Raw genomic sequence first — 19221 nt, forward strand, 5'->3', positions numbered from 1 at the left:
GTGAGGAGGGAGAGCGGAGAACCAGTGTCCACAGATAGTGAGGAGGGAGAGCGGAGAACCAGAAATGGGCCTGGTGTATCTTACTCGGGGGCTCATCGACGGAGCCGGGATAAAAGTGAGGATCTGTTGTGGTGGGAGTCCTGGACAGGGAATGCGTCTGATGAGTCCATGATCCTCAGGAGGAGAATCCAACAGGATAGGGAGTGCCCACTGTGGTCGTTCCTGGGAGAAGGCCCAGTCCCTTAGCGCACCAAGGCCCGAGCCCAGGGCAGTGGGCAGTGTGGACCACACCTGGTAAATGATCCCGCGCGGCTGAGGTCAGGTGTGCCCAGGACAGAGACATGAACATCCCCTGAGGGCCTGGGCCTGGACTTGTAGCTGGGAGCTGCCTCCTTGTACTGAGACTCGACAGTGCATTGCTGCGTGCCCAGTGCTCCCCTGTGGCTCTGAGGCAGGACGCAGCACCTGGGGCTCTCAGTTTGGGTGAAACGAGACCCTCCTTGGGAGCTGTGAACCTCCTGGGGCCTTTCTGGAGCCCCAAGTGTTGCACGTGTGCTGGAGCCAGGCAGCGCTGAGGGCCAGGAAGAGGCTCGTGTCTCCGCGGTCCACCAGCTGCAGACACGCACGGCCTTCGCCGCCTCTTCTGCGGGCCTCCGTCAGGCCAGCGTCTGGCCCTGCTGGAGGAAGCGTCCATGACGGGGTCCTGCCCTCCCCCTGGTCGTCTGTGTGTGTCTGGGGTTCATCCTCCTGAGGGCCACACGCTCCAAGTTCTGCTGTGGCGCTGTTGAGCAGGAAGAGACTGGGACCTGGTCTATTTTGTAGTCTCAGTTCTGTGGCATGGGAAGGCCTTGTAACTTAAGGAACACAGTGATACCCCGTCCAGGCGGGGAGGTGCTGCCCGAGGCGGCCGGCGTGTCGGTGGGGGCTGCCCTGAGCTCTGTGCCCTGTTCAGCGGTGTGACCGTGAACTCCTTTGGCAACGAGGGGAGGACAGGACCCGGTGCACCGTATGTCATGGTTCATAAAATCTGGGACACCACCAGTGGTAGACACACACCATTGTTTTACGACCCTCAGCAAAAGGAAACAGTGGCTGCCAATTAAACTCTGACATGCCGTTGACTGTAAGAGCCGTTGCAATTTCAGAAATGGTAAAAGGAGAAAAAGCATGCCCTAGAATTGACGTAATTGGGAAGCAGCGGGACTACCATTTACTGAACGCAGTGGTGAGAGCTGGGCTGCTAACCAAAGGGTTGGTGGTTCAAATCCCTCAGCCGCTTTTTGGAAACCCTGTGGGGCAGTTCTACTTGTCCTGTAGGGTTGCTATGAGTCGGAAGCCACTCAACGGGCAATGGGTTTGGTTTTTTGTTTTGTTTTTTTTTTAGCAAGTGCTGGCACCATTCCGGCACTTCTCCCCATGCTGTCATCAAGCTGGATCCCAGCCACAGTCACAACCAAAGCCGTAAGATGTCTAGAAGTAACCCTGAGAAACGCCACATGAAAAGAGAATGATAGCCCTGAGTTGAAGGACGTAAGAGAAGCCTTAGATACATAGAAAACACAGCACGTTCTTGGATGAAAGACTGAGCTGGCAACATCACAAACCAGTCCAGAGCAAGGTTGCAAGATCACCATCCCAGGTGCCAAACATGCCATAAGTGACAATAAGGGAAGCCACATGCTCTGGGGCAGTGATCAGGAATTACGTGAGCTCACCAGCAGGAAGAGTTGAGAAACAGACCTGCATACATGTGGGAATTTAGTCCAGGATAAGTGTGGCATTTCAAATTATTGGGAAATGGGTGGGTTATTCCATAAGTGAACTAGATTAACTGAAGAGCCATTTGGAAGAAGTAAAGTCTGATCCCAAGCTTACACCATAAACAAAAAACTAAGTTCTAGGTAGACTGAAGATCTAAACATAAAAACACAATATAATAGAACTGGAAAAGAGTGATAGAATATTTTTACAATCTGGGCTTCTCTGTACATGACTAAAGGAAAACATTGATGGTGTGGCTACATGAAAATCAGGGCAATATATATCAAAATTATATAAATATCTGTTGTTAGCTACCGTGGAGTTGGCCCCAAACTCACAGTGACCCCGTGAACAACAGAACAAACTGCTACCCAGCTCTGTGCCGTCCACATGATGGTTACACATCAGATTGCTGGCATTCATAGGGTTTTCACTGGCCGATTTTCAAAAGCAGATCTCCAGGCCTTTCTTCCTAGTCCATCTTAGTCTGGAAGTTCCTCTGAAACCTGTTCAGCATCAAGTCAACACGCAGACCTTCACTGACAGATGGGTGGTGGCTGCACATGAGGTGCATTAGCCAGGAATTGAACCTGAGTCTTCGGCCTGGAAGGCGAAAGCTCTACCACTGACACACGACTGCCTTCTTACATGTATGAGATCTCCATAATTAACATAATTCTGGTGAAACAGGATAAAACAGGAAACTGACAGAAGACAACAAACTCGAGAAGACTCTCTGGTTCAGGGGTGACGAAGGAGTGCCAGAGGAGAGAACAGAGATGGTTCTTTGCCCCGAGCAGCTTAGCAGCACGCGGCGGGCAGGACCCAGGCAGGATGCACTTGCAGCTCTCTGAAGGCTCTGGATACCTGTTAGAGGGACGAGCGGTGGCAGAGCCCCAGAGAGAAGTACCACCTCAAACTGAAGGTCATCGTGAGTCTTTGCCACGGAAGGAGCCCCGTGGTGCTGTGTTCAGTGGACAAAAGTGCTTTCCCAGAGAGGGCGGTGCTGCGTTCCCACCGTAAATTCTACAAGAATTGCCGTGGATCCAGAAAGAGGCCTGAGAAGAGAACGTCGGATGTCACAGTGCTCGCTGGGGAAGTGCATTTGAGAGAAGGAGCACCCACTTTTTCATCTGTCCACTTCTTTATTATTAGAATTTTCATAACCAGTTATGCATTTTGTGATTTAAGTGACTTTTGAGACCGTTTCCCTTTCTGTCTGAAATGAGCCAAGTCCTCTCTGCTGGAGAAGGAAGTCCTTTCCCATTCTCTGTCGGGCAGAGACCGGAGTGGGGACTGCAGACCCCAGCCCCCCACCGCCTGCTCCCTGCACCCTTCCCCTGCACGGCCCCCTCCCCCATGCACCCGTCCCCTGCATGGCCCTCTCCCCCATGCACCCCTTCCCCTGCATGGCCCCCTCCCCCATGCACCCCTTCCCCTGCATGGCCCCCTCCCCCATGCACCCCTTCCCCTGCACGGCCCCCTCCCCATGGCCCCCGTCCCCTGCATGGCCCCCTCCCCTACGTACCTCCTCCGCTGCACGGCCCCCTTCCCCATGCACCCCGTCTGCTGCATGGCTCCCCCACCCCCAGCCTCCCGTTCTAGCTGTCTCCCCTCCCTGTACAGGGCACCCGAGCTCATGTCCTGTCTTCTGGTCCTTCCTCCCCTGAGGGCCTCCTATTATGACCTGGGTTTGACTCAGGGCCCCTCAGGCGCCGCCGTCTTGGGGAGAAGTGACCAGCAGCTCCTTCCAGGTCACCCTGGGTTCCTTTAGGCTGGAAACCATTGGGGCGCTTTGCTGAGCACGAGCACGCGGACCACACGCATGTACACGTAGACACCACGCCCACAGTCTCCATGCACAGGTACACACCACACACATGCACACACGCTATACATGCACACACACGTGTGCACTTCACACGCCTGAGCGATAGCCGTGGGGTCTGCAGAGGCCCAGCCCTGCTGACACAGGGGCCACTGAGGGACTAGAAGGGGCGGTCAGGCTAGATTCCTGGCCTCTGGGCACCTGGCGGCGGAGAGCCATGGGCCTCTGCCCAGGGGATGTATCTGCAGCCTGGCGGTGGCGCCTGGGGGTGGGGGGCGGGGGCCTCTGCCTGGGGGCCGTGTGTGCAGCCTGGCCGTGGTGCCGGCTCATCGCGGCCATCTGTTCTCTTTACTGAGCGCCTCTGTGGGTTCCGGTCCACTGACTCTGTCCACTTCCTTCCCCGTCTGCGCTGGACGCGGCCCAGGGGAGTTCTCAGGTGTGTATCTCCTGCCCGTCCTTCCCTCTCGTGGCCTAGGGTGGGGGGGGGTCACACATGGGACACTCCTCTGCTAGTATCCAGTCCCCGCTGGCTGCACGGCCCGGCCGCTCCCGACTCTGTCCAGCTGCCTGGCGGCCTGCCCCAGCTCCTGCACTGCAAGCTCGTGCCAGCCTGCTCCCCCTGTCCCTGGGGGCCTCCCCGTCTGGGGGCCGCTTGCTGCTAGCCCTCTCCTCCAAGCCCAGGAGGCCCCAGGGGCCATTCCCTAAGGTCCTCTCAGCCACAGAGCGTGCAGCCAGCCGACTGGACGGTGGCAGGAGGCCCCCTCTGCCTGCTCCGGGGAGCCCCAGGAGTCAGGGGGCTTCCTACCCCACACAGGACACCTCTCTGCAGTGAGCAGACATATGGGGCCTGGTCCCTCTTTCCTGCCCAGCCTCACCCCCGTGTTGGCGGCAGCCCCTTCCCTCAGCCTCCCACCGTCCCAGCTCTGGAAGGAGGTGTCCACTGCCCCAGCTTCTCCTCGGCAGGCACACACCATGCCCCCTGCCTCGTCCTCGTCCTCATCCGGGGTGCAGCCCCAAAGATAAACTCGTGGGCTCTTCCGGAAGGAGTGGCCGGCCCCGTCCTGTCCTGTCTCCTGTGCCCACCCCTAACCCAGCACACCTCCCCCCGAAAGACCACCCCCTGCTGTTGACCACCAGCTTAACGCGCCTGTCTTCTCTCCCTCCCTCTCTCCCTCCGCCCCGCCCTGCTTGCCGTCTCCCGTGGGATTGGGACGGCTCCCGTAGTGCGCGATGATTTTTTTGGTAAGGCCAAGGCCGCGTTTCCGTGTGCTCCCCCATCCCGTCATGCTTCACGTGCCGTATGCTCTGTTCTGCATGTGGCGGCGGGGTCAGCAGGCTCTCCGGGGATGGGCACACGGGTGTCTGCTTGGCAGCCGCCTCTATTCTCCATCAGGGCCCCTCACAACTGCCGGGCCTGCGGGACCTGGGGGCCAAGGTGCTTCCTGGGGCAGGAGGCAGCCCTCCAGCCCTTCCGAGGCTCTTAGAGCTCAGTGCAGGCTACCCCCGGTCCCCGCAGCCCGCCTGGGCGAGCGCGGCACTGCTGGGGCTCGGGTGGGGGGCAGGACCACGCTGGAGCCAGGCAGGGCCCTGAAACCAAGCCCGAGGTGTAGGGGGGGCAGGTGTGTGGGTGTGTGCGTGTGCACGTGTGTGGGGGTGGGGGTGTGTGCACGTGTGTGGGGGTGTGCACGTGTGTGGGTGTATGTGCACCTGTGTGGGTGCGTGTGCACGTGTGTGGGTGTGGGTGCGTGTGCACGTGTGTGTGCGCACGTGTGTGGGTGCGTGTGCACCTGTGTGGGTGTGGGTACACGTGTGTGGGTGCGTGTGCACCTGTGTGGGTGTGTGTGCATGTGTGGGTGTGGGTGCGTGTACACGTGTGCGGGTGTGGGTACACGTGTGGGTGTGGGTGCGTGTGCCTGTGGGGGGCAGGTGTGACTTTGTTCTGCGGTGGCATTGGAAGTGAAGAGTCGAATGACTAGAGGCACAGACGTGGGCTCTCAGGCTGACTGGTCTGGGGCTTGGGGGGAGGAGGGCACCAGGTCCAGCCCTTTGGGCTGTGTGCCTCCTGCTGTGACCTCCACCTGCAGTCCCTCTGTGGTGGCCCCAGGGGGCGCCATCCTCCTTGCTCCCACCCCACCTCCTGCTGACCCTGTGCCCCACAGGGATGTAGGGAGCCCTGGGCCACCCCATCTCCTGGGTGGGGTTTTCTCTGAGTTCTGTGCTGTGCCTGTCTCCTGTCACCACACTTCTGAAGGGGGCTCTGAAAGTGTCCCCCTCATGATGGCCTTGGTGACCACAGAGCTGGGGGGTGACGTTTAGGGGGGCCACCTCAGGGCCACCGGTGCACTGACATCTGGCAATAGAGAGAGAGCTGCAAGAACCACCCCAAGGTGCCTCCTTGGCCAGGAGTGACCCCTGGGCTGCTGTACCTTCTGTCAGCGGGGACCCTGCTCAGAGCTCCCCGGGGTCCTTCCAGTGGGTGGAAGGTGCTGGTGGCAAGGCCACAAGGAGCTGGGGGCGCCTCTCCCTACTCTGCACGCCCCTTCCTAAGGCCCTGCCTGACTGCAGATGGGACCCAGCCTGTCTGCTCCTCCCATCCCCCAGGCAGTAGACACCAAAATGGCTGTCAGAGGGGCTGCTTCAGGGCAGGGTCTATCTGTGCACGGCTCGGGCAAACCCACCCCTTCTGTTTTCAGGAATGGGCAAGGAGGTGGGCAACTTGCTGCTGGAGAACTCACAGCTGCTGGAGACCAAGTAAGGGTCCCTCTGCGCGCCCCATCACTGTGTGCCCCACTGCTGACCTGCCTTCCTGGGGGTGGGCAACTTCCGGCCGCGAGCCTCAGATCTGTGTGCTCCTGGGGTGGAAAGTTCTTGGGAGCAGGATTCTTGAGCGTTTTCCTTAGGAAGATTACCTTCAGGAGCCTTCAGCTGGGGCGGCTGGAGAGCTTGGCATCCCGTCAAGATGCTCGTGAGAAAGGAGTTCTTATCACTGGTGTTGGGCACGGGCGTAAACCAAAACCATCCTGAGGAGATCAGGACTCGGGGCCCCCGTTTTTCCCCAGGATGGGGTCCTCTACCTGGGCCGTGGCTTCACAGAAGCCCAGTGGGGTGACCCTTCTGAAGGCCCCCTCATGTCAAGTGTCCTGCTTTTCAAAGGAACGCTCTGAACGTGGTGAAGAACGACCTGATCGCCAAGGTCGACCAGCTGTCGGGGGAGCAGGAGGTGCTGAGAGGGGAGCTGGAGGCTGCCAAGCAGGCCAAGACCAAGCTGGAGACCCGGATCAAGGAGTTGGAGGAGGAGCTGCGGAGGTCAGCCCCCCACTCCCTTCTCCCCAGTCCCCTCTAAAGCGCCTCAGAACGGCCCCTGTCCTCGCTTCAGTTCCGGCTTCTGTTGACCCCAGACGCTCAGCTGCTGTTCTGAGCCCTTTCGCACCCCCTCACCCACCCCCTCACCCACCCCCTCACCCCCACTCCCACATCTCCCTCGGGGCCCACTGCAAAGGGCACCTCGATTCTCAGGGGTCCCAGTGCAGGGACATGGCTGCACTCAGGCTCTGGGGAGTCCCGTTTGGAGGGAGGGAGGGAGGAAGGTGGGGGGCCTCCCTCCCAGGATCTGGTCAGCCCAGGCTTCCTCCCGGGTGCAGGCCCTGTTCTTCCCGCCTGGCCCGCTTCCTTCGCAGGGAAGGGTCCTGCGTTTGTGTCTGTGGGAACCAGCCCCACCTGGAGACAGGCCTCAGACAGCCTCCTCCCATGTCTGACCACCTAGTTCAAGCCACGGGACCCACGCCTGGGCTTCAGGGGATGAGGGGGCGGGGGGGGCCAGCCCTCACCCCCTGTGGCCCCTGCTCGTCTGCAGAGTGAAGTCTGAGGCCATCACTGCCCGGCGTGAGCCCCGGGAGGAGGTGGAGGATGCAAGCAGCTGTCTCTGTACAGAACTGGTACATCCCACCATTCCCCTGCGGGATGGGTGGGGGCTCAGGACCTTTGTTCTCCTGTGCCTCTGGGCCCTCGGCACCCCTCCCACGCACTCTCCACACCCCCACCCCGTGGCCCTTGGGGACTCCTGCTCACCCAGTGACCTGTGGTCTTGGGTTTGGGAAAGTTCTTAGCACACTTTCTCCCCAAAGACGAGGCTGGGCCCCCACGGCCACCAGGTCCTAGTGGTCACAGCTGTGTCTCCAGGTTCACCCGCCCACTCCCCTGACACCCCAACTTGCTGTCACCACTGTCCTGGACCGTTCTGGGGAAAGCCCATGCCCACAGCACAGCGCCCCCCTCCCTTGGGGTCTGTAGCTTGAGTGGCCTCATCGCAGGAGGACCTGCAGCCTCCCCTCCAGACCCCGAGCCAGGGCAGGGGAGGCACAGCTGAAGGCCACTCACCCCCGAAGGCTCTGCTGCCTGGGGTGGAGAGGAGGCTGGGGCAGGCATCTGCCTGGGCATTGTAGCCGGGCGCATAGAAGCACCCAGAAAAGGGGACCCCCCCCCCCCAGACAGACATCCAGGAGAGGAAGCAGGCTGGGAGGTGGGCTGGAGTTCACCTCGGCCCCAGCCCCTGTAGAGCGCAAAGGCCTGGCATTCAGGCCTCAGCCTCCCCTCCTCAGGCTCAGGGCGTAGAGCTTGCTGACGGTGGACCCAGGCCATGGGGGACCTCCGCCCCTGCTCACTGAGCCCTCCCTAGAACTTCTCCCTGTCCCCTGGAGCCAGGCTCCCTTGTCAGCCTTCACCAAAGGCCTTTCAGTGTCCAGGGACGTGTAGGAAACCTCCCCCCGCCCCATAGTGGGAAAGCTGCACTTGGGTTTGCCCCGGCCTGCAGTGGGCGTGGGCTGCAAGCTGGCTCCCCGGCACCCCTCACCGCCACCCTGCCTCCCACCTCCTCCCCACGCAGGACAACATCCCCATGGCCCAGCGGCGCCGCTTCACACGTGTGGAGATGGCACGCGTGCTCATGGAGCGGAACCAGTACAAGGAGCGTCTGATGGAGCTTCAGGAGGCCGTGCGGTGGACAGAGATGATCAGGTGACAGAAGGAGCACCCTGGGCCAGCCTCCTGGCCATGCCCGCCGGCCAGAGCGGGGCTTCCCCAGAAGGAGGTGTCAGGTCACTCAGTTGCCATGGACCCTTCCAGGAAGTGCCGGTGACCCCCAGCCCGGAGCCAGGGCCTGGGTCCCAGGCGGCACAAGAGCCAGCCAGGGGTGGGTGACATTGGGGTGGGCCGTGGCGAGCCAGCATCCCCCGTCTCCCCTCCCTGCAGAGCTTCCCGAGAGCATCCGTCCGTCCAGGAGAAGAAGAAGTCCACCATCTGGCAGTTGTGAGTGGCGGGACAGCAGGTGGCCAGGTGGGTGGGTGAGGGGGGGGCGCTGCACACCTGGGAGCCGGCCCTCACTCCCCGCGCCCCTCCCTCCACAGCTTCAGCAGGCTCTTCAGCTCCTCCTCCAGCCCCCCACCAGCCAAGCGCGCCTATCCCTCAGTGAACATCCACTACAAGTCACCCACCGCCGCCGGCTTCAGCCAGCGCCGCGGCCACACTGTCTGCCAGATGTCGGCCGGCAGCCGCCCGCTGGAGTTCTTCCCTGACGAGTGAGTGCCCCCCTGCCCTGCCCTGAGGACCCCGTGACCGGCTGCCTTGCCCCTCCCCACCAGGACCTGGGGCCCCGCTGCCTTGCCCGCCCTGACCCCCTCACCACTGTCCCTCAAGCACTCCAGTGACAAGAAATTCACCTGCAGGATAGGGTTTCTTACTGGGAAGTGCGTTTGTGTGGATTTTGGGTTTTCCTGGGTTTTGAAGCCAAGTTTTGGTGTCCGGGCTGCAGGGGACGCCTGTGCCTGGGGCAGAAGCCCTAGGCTGGCTTGGAGGGCGCTGCTAGTGGAGCCCTGGACGGGCCTTAGACCCAGCGCCACCCCTGTGCTGGGGAGCCACCTCCGGCTCCCGGCAAATGGGCACCTGGTGGGGCAGGATGGGCCTCAGCAGCTGAGGAAGGGCTGGGGAAGACCACCTCGTGGCGAGGGCGCAGGGTCCCCGTACCGCGCCTGAGACCACCCTGTCCCCTGCTCAGCGACTGCACGTCGTCGGCACGGCGGGAGCAGAAGCGTGAGCAGTACCGCCAGGTGCGCGAGCACGTGCGCAATGACGACGGGCGGCTGCAGGCCTGCGGCTGGAGTCTGCCGGCCAAGTACAAGCAGGTGAGGGTGGGGCGGGGCTGGGGTCTGCCCAGCAGTACATGCGGGTGCGGGCGGGGCGGGGCCGGGACCTACGGCTGGAGCTTGTAGGCCAAGTTGTAGCAGGTGAGGCGAACGGGGCAGGGCGGCGCAGCTCCGCCGCTCTTTCTGCCCTGGGACCCTCTGGGCCCAAGCCCTCAGCTTGGTGCCCACAGCGCCGCTGACTTGTCCTTGCAGCTGAGCCCCAACGGGGGCCAGGAGGACACGCGCATGAAGAACGTGCCGGTGCCTGTGTACTGCCGCCCCTTGGTGGAGAAGGACCCCACCATGAAGGTGAACCCAGGGGGGCCAACCTTTGGGGCGGGCTGGGAGGGGATGGCCGCTGAGGGCCTTGGGCCCTGCCGCGGGCACTGCAGACTCAGGAGGCGGGTCTGCGTCGCATCCTGCAGTGTCAGGCCACCATCACACAGCTTAACCCGAGTCCCTGTAGCTGAGAGCGTGTCCCAAGCAGTGGAGGTGTGATTCGTGCCGGGCGCCTGGGGCTGGTGTGCTGGCGCCACCCCAGGCCCGGCTGGAGCTAAGCCCCTGTCCTCGCAGCTGTGGTGTGCTGCGGGCGTCAATCTGTGCGGGTGGAGGCCGAGTGACGAGGACCCTGGGAACGGGACCAAGCCAGTGCCTGGTCGCGACCCCCTGACCTGCGACCGGGAGGCAGAAGGGGAAGTGTCCAGCAGCCACTCGTCCCCGGAGAAGAAGAAGGTCAGAGTAGCCACAGGCTGGGGTCTGCCATGGCTGGCGTCCTCACTGCTGTCACCCAGGGCCCAGGCCAGGCTCACCAGGAGTGGCCAGACCAAGGGCAGCTGGCGACAGGCGACAGCAGTGGGCAGGTCGGCTGAGCTGCCTGCTTAGGAGTCTGGTGGGGGTATCTCGCCCGTGAACGGTGGCTGGGAGTCCGGGAGGGCTGAGGGCGGCTGGGCACACAGCCCTCCCTTCCCGCCCAGCAGAGGAGCAGCGGGGAGGGGCTGGGCAGGAGTGCGCAGAGAACTCAGGGGGGTTGGGGTCAGAGGCTTCAGTTTGTGTTCCAGCCTGACATGGGGCAAGGAGGGAGCCCGCATGTGGAAAGAGCTGCGTGTGACGCGTGTTCTGAGTCTTCACCGTCCCAGCTAGCTGTGTCCCCTGGGCCGGGGTCAGGGCTGCACACCACGGGTCCCACACTGCACCCCTCATCCCCACAGGCAAAGGAGCTGCACGAGATGGACGCCACCTCCAGCCGGGTCTGGATACTCACCAGCACACTGACCACTAGCAAGGTGGTGATCATCGATGCCAACCAGCCAGGCACCGTGGTGGACCAGTTTACCGTCTGCAATGCCCACGTCCTGTGTATCTCCAGCATCCCCGGTGAGCCTTGACCTGGCTCCAGGGGCTGCAGTGCCGGGCAAGGGCGTGAGGAGCTCAGGGGCCGCAGCTAGGGCACGGAACAGAGGCCAGACCATGACGTCCTGTGGACTGGAACAGACAGTGGGGGGAGGTGGCTGTCCCGAATCGAGCAGACCCTGCCCGTGTCCCTACGGACAGTCGGGAGAAGACCCCCCACTTGCCCCCCGCCATGAGACAGTCACTGGTGAGGCCACAGGCAGGGGTGCCAACTGCCCCCAGCAGATGGGAACAGCCAGTCCAGGCAGAAAGTGGCCTCTGTCCGAGTGGGACCACGGGTTGGACCTGGAAGGACAGCTCGTCGGCGGGAGGTGACGGCGTGGTCTCCCCCTCCCAGCGGCCAGTGACAACGACTACCCGCCAGGGGAGATCTTCCTGGACAGCGACATGAACCCCGAGGAGCCTGGCGCCGACGGGGTGCTGGCCGGCATCACGCTGGTGGGCTGTGCCACTCGCTGCAACGTCCCCCGCAGCAACTGCTCCTCCCGGGGGGACACCCCGGTGCTGGACAAGGGGCAGGGTGAGTCTGGGGCCCCCGCACCACCACCCCGGCCTGGTACAGGTCCACCCTCCCTTCCACAGGGGAGGTGGCTGCCATTGGCAACGGGCAGGTCAACCTTCCACAGGGGAGGTGGCTGCCATCGGCAACGGGCAGGTCAACCTTCCGCAGGGGAGGTGGCTGCCGTCGGCAACGGGCAGGTCAACCCAGCTCAATCCACGGAGGAGGCCACGGAAGCCACGGAGGCACCCGAGCCTGGGCCCAGCGAGCCCGAGGCAGCTGCAGTGCGGACTGGACCCCTCACAGAACACGTCTTTACCGACCCAGCCCCCGTGCCGCCCCCCAGTACTCGGCCTGGCAGGTGGGCTGTCCGAGGTGGAGGGAGGAGAGGGGACATGCGGCTCCCCATGGTGGTCTGTACTTCGAGATGGGCAGAGCTGTGTCCCCACGGAGCTGGGTCTCGAGGACTCCAAGTAGAGCAGACCCCTCCCAAGGCTAGCTCTGCCCGGTGGGCGGGAATATGAGGAAGCGGGCCTCTGGGCCACCCTGGAGCCGGGTCCTTCTTGCAGTGAGAATGGGCCCGAGGCCGAGGCCAGCGGCACACAGCCAGAGCCGGAGCCCAGCGCAGGCCACACCGGGGCCAGCAGCAGCGCCGCGCCCACCATGTGGCTGGGAGCCCAGAACGGCTGGTAGGGACATATTGTGGGGCCTGCTGGGCGCAGCCGGGGAGCAACACAGGCCAGCCCTCACTGGCCTCTTCTTCCGTGTCCAGGCTGTACGTGCACTCGGCGGTGGCCAACTGGAAGAAGTGCCTGCACTCCATCAAGCTGAAGGACTCCGTCCTGAGCCTGGTGTATATGTCTGGGCCGCAGGGCCGGTGGGAGGAGCCCCGGGTGGGTGGGAGGAGCCCCGGGTGGGTGGGAGGAGCCCCGGGTGGGTGGGAGGAGCCCCGGGTGGGTGGGAGGAGCCCCGGGTGGGTGGGTGGAGCCCCAGGCAGCCACTCGGATCCTGCCTGCCTAAGCCTGGCTCTCCCATTTCAGGCATGTGAAAGGTCGTGTACTGGTGGCCCTGGCTGATGGGACTCTGGCCATCTTCCACCGGGGCGAAGGTGAGGCCTGGGGGTGGCAGGTGGGCTCCCTGGGCCCTAGGCCTGCAGCGGGTGTCCTCACCTCTGCCCTGGGAGCCAGGCCTGAACAGTGTGTCCCGGGCCCCACAGACGGTCAGTGGGATCTGAGCAACTACCATCTGATGGACCTGGGCCACCCGCACCACTCCATCCGCTGCATGGCCGTCGTGTATGACCGCGTCTGGTGCGGCTACAAGAACAAGGTGCACGTCATCCAGCCCAAGACCATGCAGATCGAGGTGAGTGGCAAGCAGGGGCAGAGGAGGGGTGGCGGGGCTGGGCTGTGGGGGCCACAGAGGGGAAGGTGCTCGGAGAGGAAGGAGCTCTGGTGACGCCCCTCCCTGTACACTTGGCAGCTTTGTGGGTGGAGCAAGGACCTGGGCTCTGAGGCGGTAGCGTAGGTCAGGGAAGTGCATGCCGGCCACGTCTGATGCCACCTGGGCTTCCAGAGCCAGCGCTCCTGCTGCCCACCTTAAGCCTAGGCTGAGTTAGCCTTGCAGATACCCTGCTGATGGCTGCAATACCCCACAGAAGTCATTCGACGCCCACCCACGGAGGGAGAGCCAGGTGCGGCAGCTGGCGTGGATCGGTGACGGGGTGTGGGTGTCCATCCGCCTGGACTCCACCCTGCGGTTGTACCATGCCCACACCCACCAGCACCTGCAGGATGTGGACATCGAGCCCTATGTCAGCAAGATGCTGGGTAAGGGTTGCTTGGCAGGGTGCAGGGGGACCCACCCATTGACCCCCCGGGATAGCGGCGAGTGCAGGGGGACCTACCCTCTGGCCCACAGGGTGGGGTCGGGGGAGCGCGGGGGACCCACCTGCTGACCCCCAGGGTCGGGGGAGTGCGGGGGGACCTGCTGACCCCCTCACTGACCCCCAGGCACGGGCAAGCTGGGCTTCTCCTTCGTGCGCATCACCGCCCTGCTCGTCGCCGGCAGCCGCCTCTGGGTGGGCACTGGCAACGGCGTGGTCATCTCTATCCCGCTGACCGAGAGTGAGTGCCCCCTCCCCCCACCGTCCCCGGGACCCCTGGAAGGACACGGTGGGCTGCAGGCTGACGCATGGGTTCACTTCCCTTTGAGCCAGGGTTGGGTGGGCTCAGCCCCCTGCCCTCTGGTGACAACCCTTCCTCTCCCTCCCAGCCGTGGTCCTGCACCGAGGCCAGCTCCTGGGGCTCCGAGGTAAGTCCGGACGCTGCCCCTGTGCTGGAAGGAGGCCGCCCTATTGGCTATGGGAGGGGGCAGGCCCACCATGGTGCTCTCCCAACCCTGATCCTCCCAGCTGGCTGTCAGCTCCTGTGGGTCCCCCTGTCTGCAGCTAACAAGACATCCCCCACGTCTGGGGAGGGTGCCCGCCCGGGGGGCGTCATCCACGTGTATGGCGATGACAGCAGTGACAAGTCGGCCGGCAGCTTCATCCCCTACTGCTCCATGGCCCAGGCCCAGCTCTGCTTCCACGGGCACCGCGATGCTGTCAAGTTCTTCGTATCGGTGCCAGGTGAGGGGGTTGCCTGGCCCCACCTGCAGGGTGCGGTGGCCCTGTGGCGGTGTGGGGTGGCCCGGCCGCGCACGCTCTGAGGACCTTCAACTCCATGACAGGGAACGTGTTGGCCACCCTCAACGGCAGCGTGCTCGACAGCCCGTCCGAGGGCCCCGGGGCTCCTGCCGCCACCACAGACGCGGCCGAGGGCCAGAAGCTGAAGAACGTGCTGGTGCTGAGCGGGGGAGAAGGCTACATCGACTTCCGCATCGGTGAGCAGGCCAAGCGGAGCCGGACGGGGCTGGAGGGCCGCAGGCAGGGGCCGCTGCTCATGTGCCCTCTTCGCAGGCGATGGTGAGGATGACGAGACCGAGGAAGGCGGGGCGGATGTGAGCCAGGTGAAGCCCATGCTGTCCAAGGCCGAGCGCAGCCACATCATTGTGTGGCAGGTCTCCTACACCAGCGAGTGAGCCGCCACAGGCACCACCACGTGTACATACGACGCCCGCCCGCCCACCGCGGCCAGCCCACAGGCCACCGCGGCCACCCCCCAACCTCTCAACTGCAGCTTTCACCTTAGGTCTGGGCCCCTCGGCAGGCAGCATGGTGGCACAGGTTAGGCCAAGAAGGACTGGCCACAGGTGGCACCTTTGTCCAGGAGGGACCCCCTTTCCCAGCAGCTCCTGGCCAACACCAGCCTACGGTTCTCCAGCCCCAGGGCACCTCAGGGTTGGGGTTCCAGGGTGGGCCCGGCTGTGGGTAGTCCCTGTAGGTGGCCCCAGCTCACCTCCTGGGCCCCACTCCCCTCACCCCAGGGTATTTCCCAGGGCTGGCAACCCACTTGCCTTTGGACCCCCAGGGATGGGGGGTCCGACCCTATCTCCTGCAGCCGGGGGCGGGGGGCGATGCCGACTCACCCAGATCCTGGAGCTGCCCAAGGGAGCTGGGCCCTGACCATTGCCCAGGGAGGCAGGGCTCAGGCCACCTGGTGCCTAGACCCCCGGCTTGCCTTCCCTGGGGCTTCCCCACCCCCTCGGCCATCACCTTCCCCTTCCTGCTGCCTGAGATCAGCGGCTGGAGAGAACAAACCAGGCGCCCCTCCCTTGCCCTCAGCCCCTCTCGCCAGGGTCTCCCAGGCAGGAGTGCAGCCCCTTGTGGGCGCCGGGCCCTACAGTCCTGCCCCTCCCCGAGCCCTCAGGGTGGGATTTTCAAGGCTGCCAGGGCTGCCCAGCCTCAGGAAGAAGGGAGGACCAGCAGCTCCTCCTCTGGGGTCAGTGCAGGACTCAGGCCAGCCTCAGGGTGATGGGGACAACAGTGCGCTCCCAGGTTTGCCTTGCGGAGCCCAGCTCGACGCTTGACTAAGTGCCTAGGGCTGCTGTGTGGGCTGCTCTCCCTGAGGGCAGCTGGCAGAGGCTGTGGAGCAGAAGCTGAGAGCTCTAGGTGGGGGTGGGGGTGGGGGTGGGCTCAGCTCCAAGGGGCACCGCTCCAGACCACCCCCCACAGTGGACAGGCCTTGCTTGCTTCCCCCCAGGCCCCAGCCTTACTCTTGTCCCATATAAAGGCACTGAATTAGGGCAGCCTGCCCCGCTGCCCTCCCTCCCACCGAGAAGCACAGACCTTGGCAGCCCCCCTACCCCCCAGCTGGCCGCTGCAGCAGCCACAAGCCACTGCAGGCTTATCCCACCACCCACCATCTCTCCACTGTGACATATGTAAAATCCCTTGTCTGTCCCCAAAGGATCATAAAGTGACAGAGTGGGTGGTGCACCTAGAGAAGAGCCCTGCAGCGATTCTCCCCAGGCTTTGGCCCTGCAAGTGACCCCATGTACCAGTCCTGTATGTAATAAACGTCTTCACTCTGTCATTCTGTCCCTGTGCCAAGCCAGTGCAGCACGGGGCTATTTTCATTTTATTGTAAAAGATGAAATGGTTGGACCACGTCTGGTGCCCAGAAGCCTGGGCTACATTTTCAAGTGCGCTGTAAGCGAGTGGGGGGCTCTGACCCTTCTGAACAGCGCATGGGGCTGCGATGCCCCATCTCGGATGGGGCCTGGGTCAGGGCTTGGCGGGGCCTGCCCTGGGGAGACCCTGAGTGTACCTGGTCTCTCCCAAACAAGAGAATTAATGCACCAGCAGAGACGGGATGGGACCCAGCTGTCTGTGCCATGTTGCAATGTTCGCCGAGTGACATATTTCAGCCGCGCACAGGCCCTGGAGTGTCCACCTCGGCGGCGCCAGCCCGCCCTCGCAGCAGGCTACTCGTACAGCCAGTGCGCGGCGCTGTCCTCCCAGCACAGGAGCTCGTCGGCATGGAACCACAGGGCGATCTCGCGGCGCGCGCTCTCCACCGAGTCGCTGCCGTGAATCACGTTCCTGCGGGGAAGGCGCCGCGTCAGCGTGGGTCCTGCGGGGCTGGCTACTGGCAGGGCCTTGAGCAGGCTGTGGCGGGGGGTCGGGAAGGGGCTCAGGCCGCTCCCCGTGGACCTTACTTGCCGATCTCGATGCAGAAATCCCCGCGGATGGTGCCCGGGGAGGCGTCAGCTGGGTCGGTGGCCCCGATGAGCGCCCGCGAAGCGCGCACCACGTCCAGCCCCTGCCACACCTGCAGGGGGCGGGGGGTGTGGTCAGCGCGGGTCCGGGCCCCCGGGCGCCCCCCGCCCCGCCCGCACTCACCATGGCCACCACCGGCCCGGATCCCATGTAGCGCACCAGGCGGCCGTAGAAGGGCCGCGCGCGCAGCTCGGAATAGTGTTCGCGCAGTAGCTCCTCCGAAGCCTGTGGAAAACGAAGGGTCAGCCACCGCCCCGCCCCGGTCCCGCGGACGCGCCGGGCCAGCCCTCACCTGCACCAACTTCAGCGCCACCAGCTTGAAGCCCTTCCTCTCGAAGCGCCGCACGATCTCGCCCACCAGCCGCCGCTGCACGCCGTCCGGCTTCACGGCCACGAAGGTGCGCTCGTGCACGCCGGTGCACCCTGCGGACCGGTCGTCAGCCCGCGGGAACCCCGCTCGGCCCCGCACTCCCGCCCTGGGCCCGGTGCCCCCTCATCTGGCCCGGTACCTCCTCCCCTGGGCCCGGGACCCTCCACCCGGCCCCCCGGTGTCCCGGGCCAGCGCCGCTCACCCGCCGGGAAGAGGTTGGCGAAGATGCTCAGCACCAGGCAGATCATGATGGCGACGGTGGCCGAGAGGACCGAGCGCGGGTTCGGCGGGGGCGGGGCCCGGGCGGGGCGGGGCCTGGACTTAAAGGGACCGCGACCGCCATGCCGGGCGCTCCTCCCTTCGCGGACGCCGGCAGAGACGTAGAACGCTAAGTGAGGCCTGTGGAGCTTCAGACTCTGGGGCCGTCACGTCCTGCCCTGGACTCAAGCCACGGGCGGCCGGAGGATTCGGGCCTGCAGTGCACATCGCCTCCCCCAACAGCTCAGGTCTCCCCAGCCACCCCGCCGCACGGCTCTCGACCCTGGCCCCCCCGACCACCCACAACGGCTGTCCCACTGCACTGGGGGCCTTTTCTTCCCCGCAGTCCTGCAAACAACCCGCCTCTAGCCCCCAAATCCCAAACTCAGAGAAACCACAACGCACGCTACTTCAGTGGCCTTTATTCACGTCCAGAGCCTGGGGCTGGGCAGAGGCAACGTGGGAAGGAGGAGTGCGCGCTCTGGGTCTCGGCTGGTCACCAGGCACCTCCAGGGCCGCTAGCCCCCATGCTTCCAGTTTGCCCCAGCAGCCCCCTCTTGGCCTCAAACCTGAGTGTCCGGGAGGCCTGAACAGAGGAGTTGCCAGGTGCAGGATCCTGCCCACCCCACTCCCCAGGCAAAAAGCACATCCTCCGTAAGTAAAGCATCACGAGAAGGTCGCATGCAAGCTCGAGGGCCTGACAGGTGAACCCAGAGGCGTCTTCCTTCCTCACCGGGGCCTTGCAGCCCTGGGGCAGCCTGCCGGTTCCGGCACTTTCAGACTGGGGTGCCCTTGGCTTTGCCCTTCGCCTTCTTTTTTGCGGGGTAGTCCCAGGGGCTGATGCGCACCCTCTCCAGATTCAGCATGGGCTCCTCTGTGCTCTCATCCCCGCTCTTCTGCCGATCGGCCAGAATCATGGCCCTGAGGAGGGGCGGGTACGGCACGGAGCGCGGCGGGTCCTTGCTGGCTGGTGTGAAGGCAGTGAAGGCCGCCTCTTCGTGCCTGGGCACCAGCCGCCAGTCGTGGTACATGACCTGCTCGATCTCCCGGGCCTCACTCTCCGTCTGGCCTGCGGAAGAAGGACACGGCTCAACGCACCCCTTCTTAACCGTCAGCAGCCTGCGCCTTCTGCGCAGTCCCGCAAGCCTTACCTTTGAAGGTCAGAACGCCCCAGGCTTTTCCGTGGTCCAAGTTCTGCAAAGCAGGTAAAGGCGGGTCAGCTCAACAAGCTCGTCACCCACCTCCTCCTCAAAGGTTTAGGGGGTGCGTGTCCCGGAGTCGGATGGGGAGAGGAGGCAGCGCTGCCCCGCGGAGCTCGGCGCTCCGAAGGGGCCGGCCTGGCCCGGGCGTAAGGCGCGGACGCTGCGCACGCGTGGAGGGCTGGGGAGGAGGGCGCCCACGCACCTGTGCCGTGTAGTCGGGCCGCACCCGCGTGAGGCGCCAGTAGCACGGCTCGTCGTGCTGCCACAGCCAGGACTTGCGCGTGACCAGGCGGCCGATGCCGAAGAGCGGCAGCCGGCCGAGCAGCTGCAGGAGGCGGCTTTCGTGGCGCACGTCGGCCCAGGCCCGCGGGGGCAGCCGGCGGCCAGAGAGCGGCCGCGACAGCGTCTCGTAGTCCAGGGCGTAACGCTGTGAGTCGCGCGGCCGCTCCCGCTGCTCGCGCAGGGCCCGCACGCGCCGGGCCAGCTCGGCGATCAGCCGCGGCCGTACTTTCTTCCGCGCCATGGCCGGCCCGCACTGCCAGTCCGCGGCCTCAGC

At 64.3% G+C, this 19221-nt stretch overlaps 4 protein-coding genes across 6 annotated transcripts in view; 2 read left to right on the forward strand and 2 right to left on the reverse strand.

The window, feature by feature from the left end:
* The window catches only part of MAPK8IP3 (mitogen-activated protein kinase 8 interacting protein 3), a 50324-nt gene extending 35569 nt beyond the window's left edge, over nt 1-14755 (forward strand). The window contains exons 9-31 of one of the 2 annotated variants that reach the window (XM_023728384.1): nt 4014-4025; nt 4814-4831; nt 6283-6340; nt 6743-6895; nt 7443-7524; nt 8472-8602; nt 8837-8893; nt 8992-9162; nt 9639-9765; nt 9979-10074; nt 10339-10497; nt 10974-11139; nt 11513-11695; nt 11846-12035; nt 12244-12363; nt 12447-12527; nt 12715-12782; nt 12891-13039; nt 13332-13503; nt 13687-13800; nt 13949-13987; nt 14124-14303; nt 14405-14664. In XM_023728384.1, the coding sequence (XP_023584152.1) occupies nt 4014-4025; nt 4814-4831; nt 6283-6340; nt 6743-6895; nt 7443-7524; nt 8472-8602; nt 8837-8893; nt 8992-9162; nt 9639-9765; nt 9979-10074; nt 10339-10497; nt 10974-11139; nt 11513-11695; nt 11846-12035; nt 12244-12363; nt 12447-12527; nt 12715-12782; nt 12891-13039; nt 13332-13503; nt 13687-13800; nt 13949-13987; nt 14124-14303; nt 14405-14643 (2765 nt within the window). In that variant the 3' untranslated portion in view covers nt 14644-14664. Of the gene's footprint in view, nt 1-4013; nt 4026-4813; nt 4832-6282; nt 6341-6742; nt 6896-7442; nt 7525-8471; nt 8603-8836; nt 8894-8991; nt 9163-9638; nt 9766-9978; nt 10075-10338; nt 10498-10973; nt 11140-11512; nt 11696-11845; nt 12036-12243; nt 12364-12446; nt 12528-12714; nt 12783-12890; nt 13040-13331; nt 13504-13686; nt 13801-13948; nt 13988-14123; nt 14304-14404 lie in introns of both variants that reach the window. The other variant, XM_023728385.1, reaches the window with a different exon arrangement.
* Nucleotides 14756-16151: 1396 nt separating this feature from the next.
* Nucleotides 16152-17576, reverse strand: NME3 (NME/NM23 nucleoside diphosphate kinase 3). The gene is made up of 5 exons (XM_004373156.2): nt 17408-17576; nt 17128-17258; nt 16959-17060; nt 16775-16887; nt 16152-16658 (listed from the first exon to the last, which is right to left on the reverse strand). The coding sequence occupies exons 1-5, from the start codon at nt 17451-17453 to the stop codon at nt 16541-16543; spliced, it is 510 nt and encodes a 169-aa protein (XP_004373213.1). The 5' UTR covers nt 17454-17576; the 3' UTR covers nt 16152-16540.
* MRPS34 (mitochondrial ribosomal protein S34) lies at nt 17573-19215 on the reverse strand. 2 transcript variants are annotated; one of them, XM_004373157.2, is made up of 3 exons: nt 18868-19215; nt 18615-18657; nt 17573-18532 (listed from the first exon to the last, which is right to left on the reverse strand). In XM_004373157.2, the coding sequence occupies exons 1-3, from the start codon at nt 19186-19188 to the stop codon at nt 18240-18242; spliced, it is 657 nt and encodes a 218-aa protein (XP_004373214.1). In that variant the 5' UTR covers nt 19189-19215; the 3' UTR covers nt 17573-18239. The 2 variants fall into 2 exon arrangements, with proteins under 2 accessions (XP_004373214.1, XP_012410125.1); XM_012554671.2 differs by having other exon boundaries at nt 17573-18527; nt 18589-18657.
* EME2 (essential meiotic structure-specific endonuclease subunit 2) overlaps nt 19187-19221 on the forward strand; it is a 2842-nt gene continuing 2807 nt past the window's right edge. Inside the window, exon 1 of the mRNA XM_023728546.1 lies at nt 19187-19193. Coding sequence (XP_023584314.1) covers nt 19187-19193 — 7 coding nt within the window. The remainder of the gene's footprint in view (nt 19194-19221) is intronic.

The sequence above is a fragment of the Trichechus manatus genome, unplaced genomic scaffold (genome assembly GCF_000243295.1).
Source record: "Trichechus manatus latirostris isolate Lorelei unplaced genomic scaffold, TriManLat1.0 scaffold00024, whole genome shotgun sequence".
Taxonomy (NCBI): Eukaryota; Metazoa; Chordata; class Mammalia; order Sirenia; family Trichechidae; genus Trichechus; species Trichechus manatus.

What these genes read in the sequence shown, in the direction of transcription:
- MRPS34 (XM_012554671.2), bottom strand. Translation starts at nt 19,188, where the DNA reads ATGGCGCGGAAGAAAGTACGGCCGCGGCTGATCGCCGAGCTGGCCCGG. An exon ending in GGCCCGACTACACGGCACAG is followed by an intron (nt 18,658 to 18,867) that starts GTGCGTGGGCGC and finishes CCTGCTTTGCAG; the next exon opens with AACTTGGACCACGGAAAAGC. An exon ending in CTTGCGGGACTGCGCAGAAG is followed by an intron (nt 18,528 to 18,588) that starts GCGCAGGCTGCT and finishes TCCGCAGGCCAG; the next exon opens with ACGGAGAGTGAGGCCCGGGA.
- NME3 (XM_004373156.2), bottom strand. Translation starts at nt 17,453, where the DNA reads ATGATCTGCCTGGTGCTGAGCATCTTCGCCAACCTCTTCCCGGCGG. An exon ending in CGCCAACCTCTTCCCGGCGG is followed by an intron (nt 17,259 to 17,407) that starts GTGAGCGGCGCT and finishes ACCGGTCCGCAG; the next exon opens with GGTGCACCGGCGTGCACGAG. An exon ending in TTCTGCATCGAGATCGGCAA is followed by an intron (nt 16,659 to 16,774) that starts GTAAGGTCCACG and finishes CCTTCCCCGCAG; the next exon opens with GAACGTGATTCACGGCAGCG.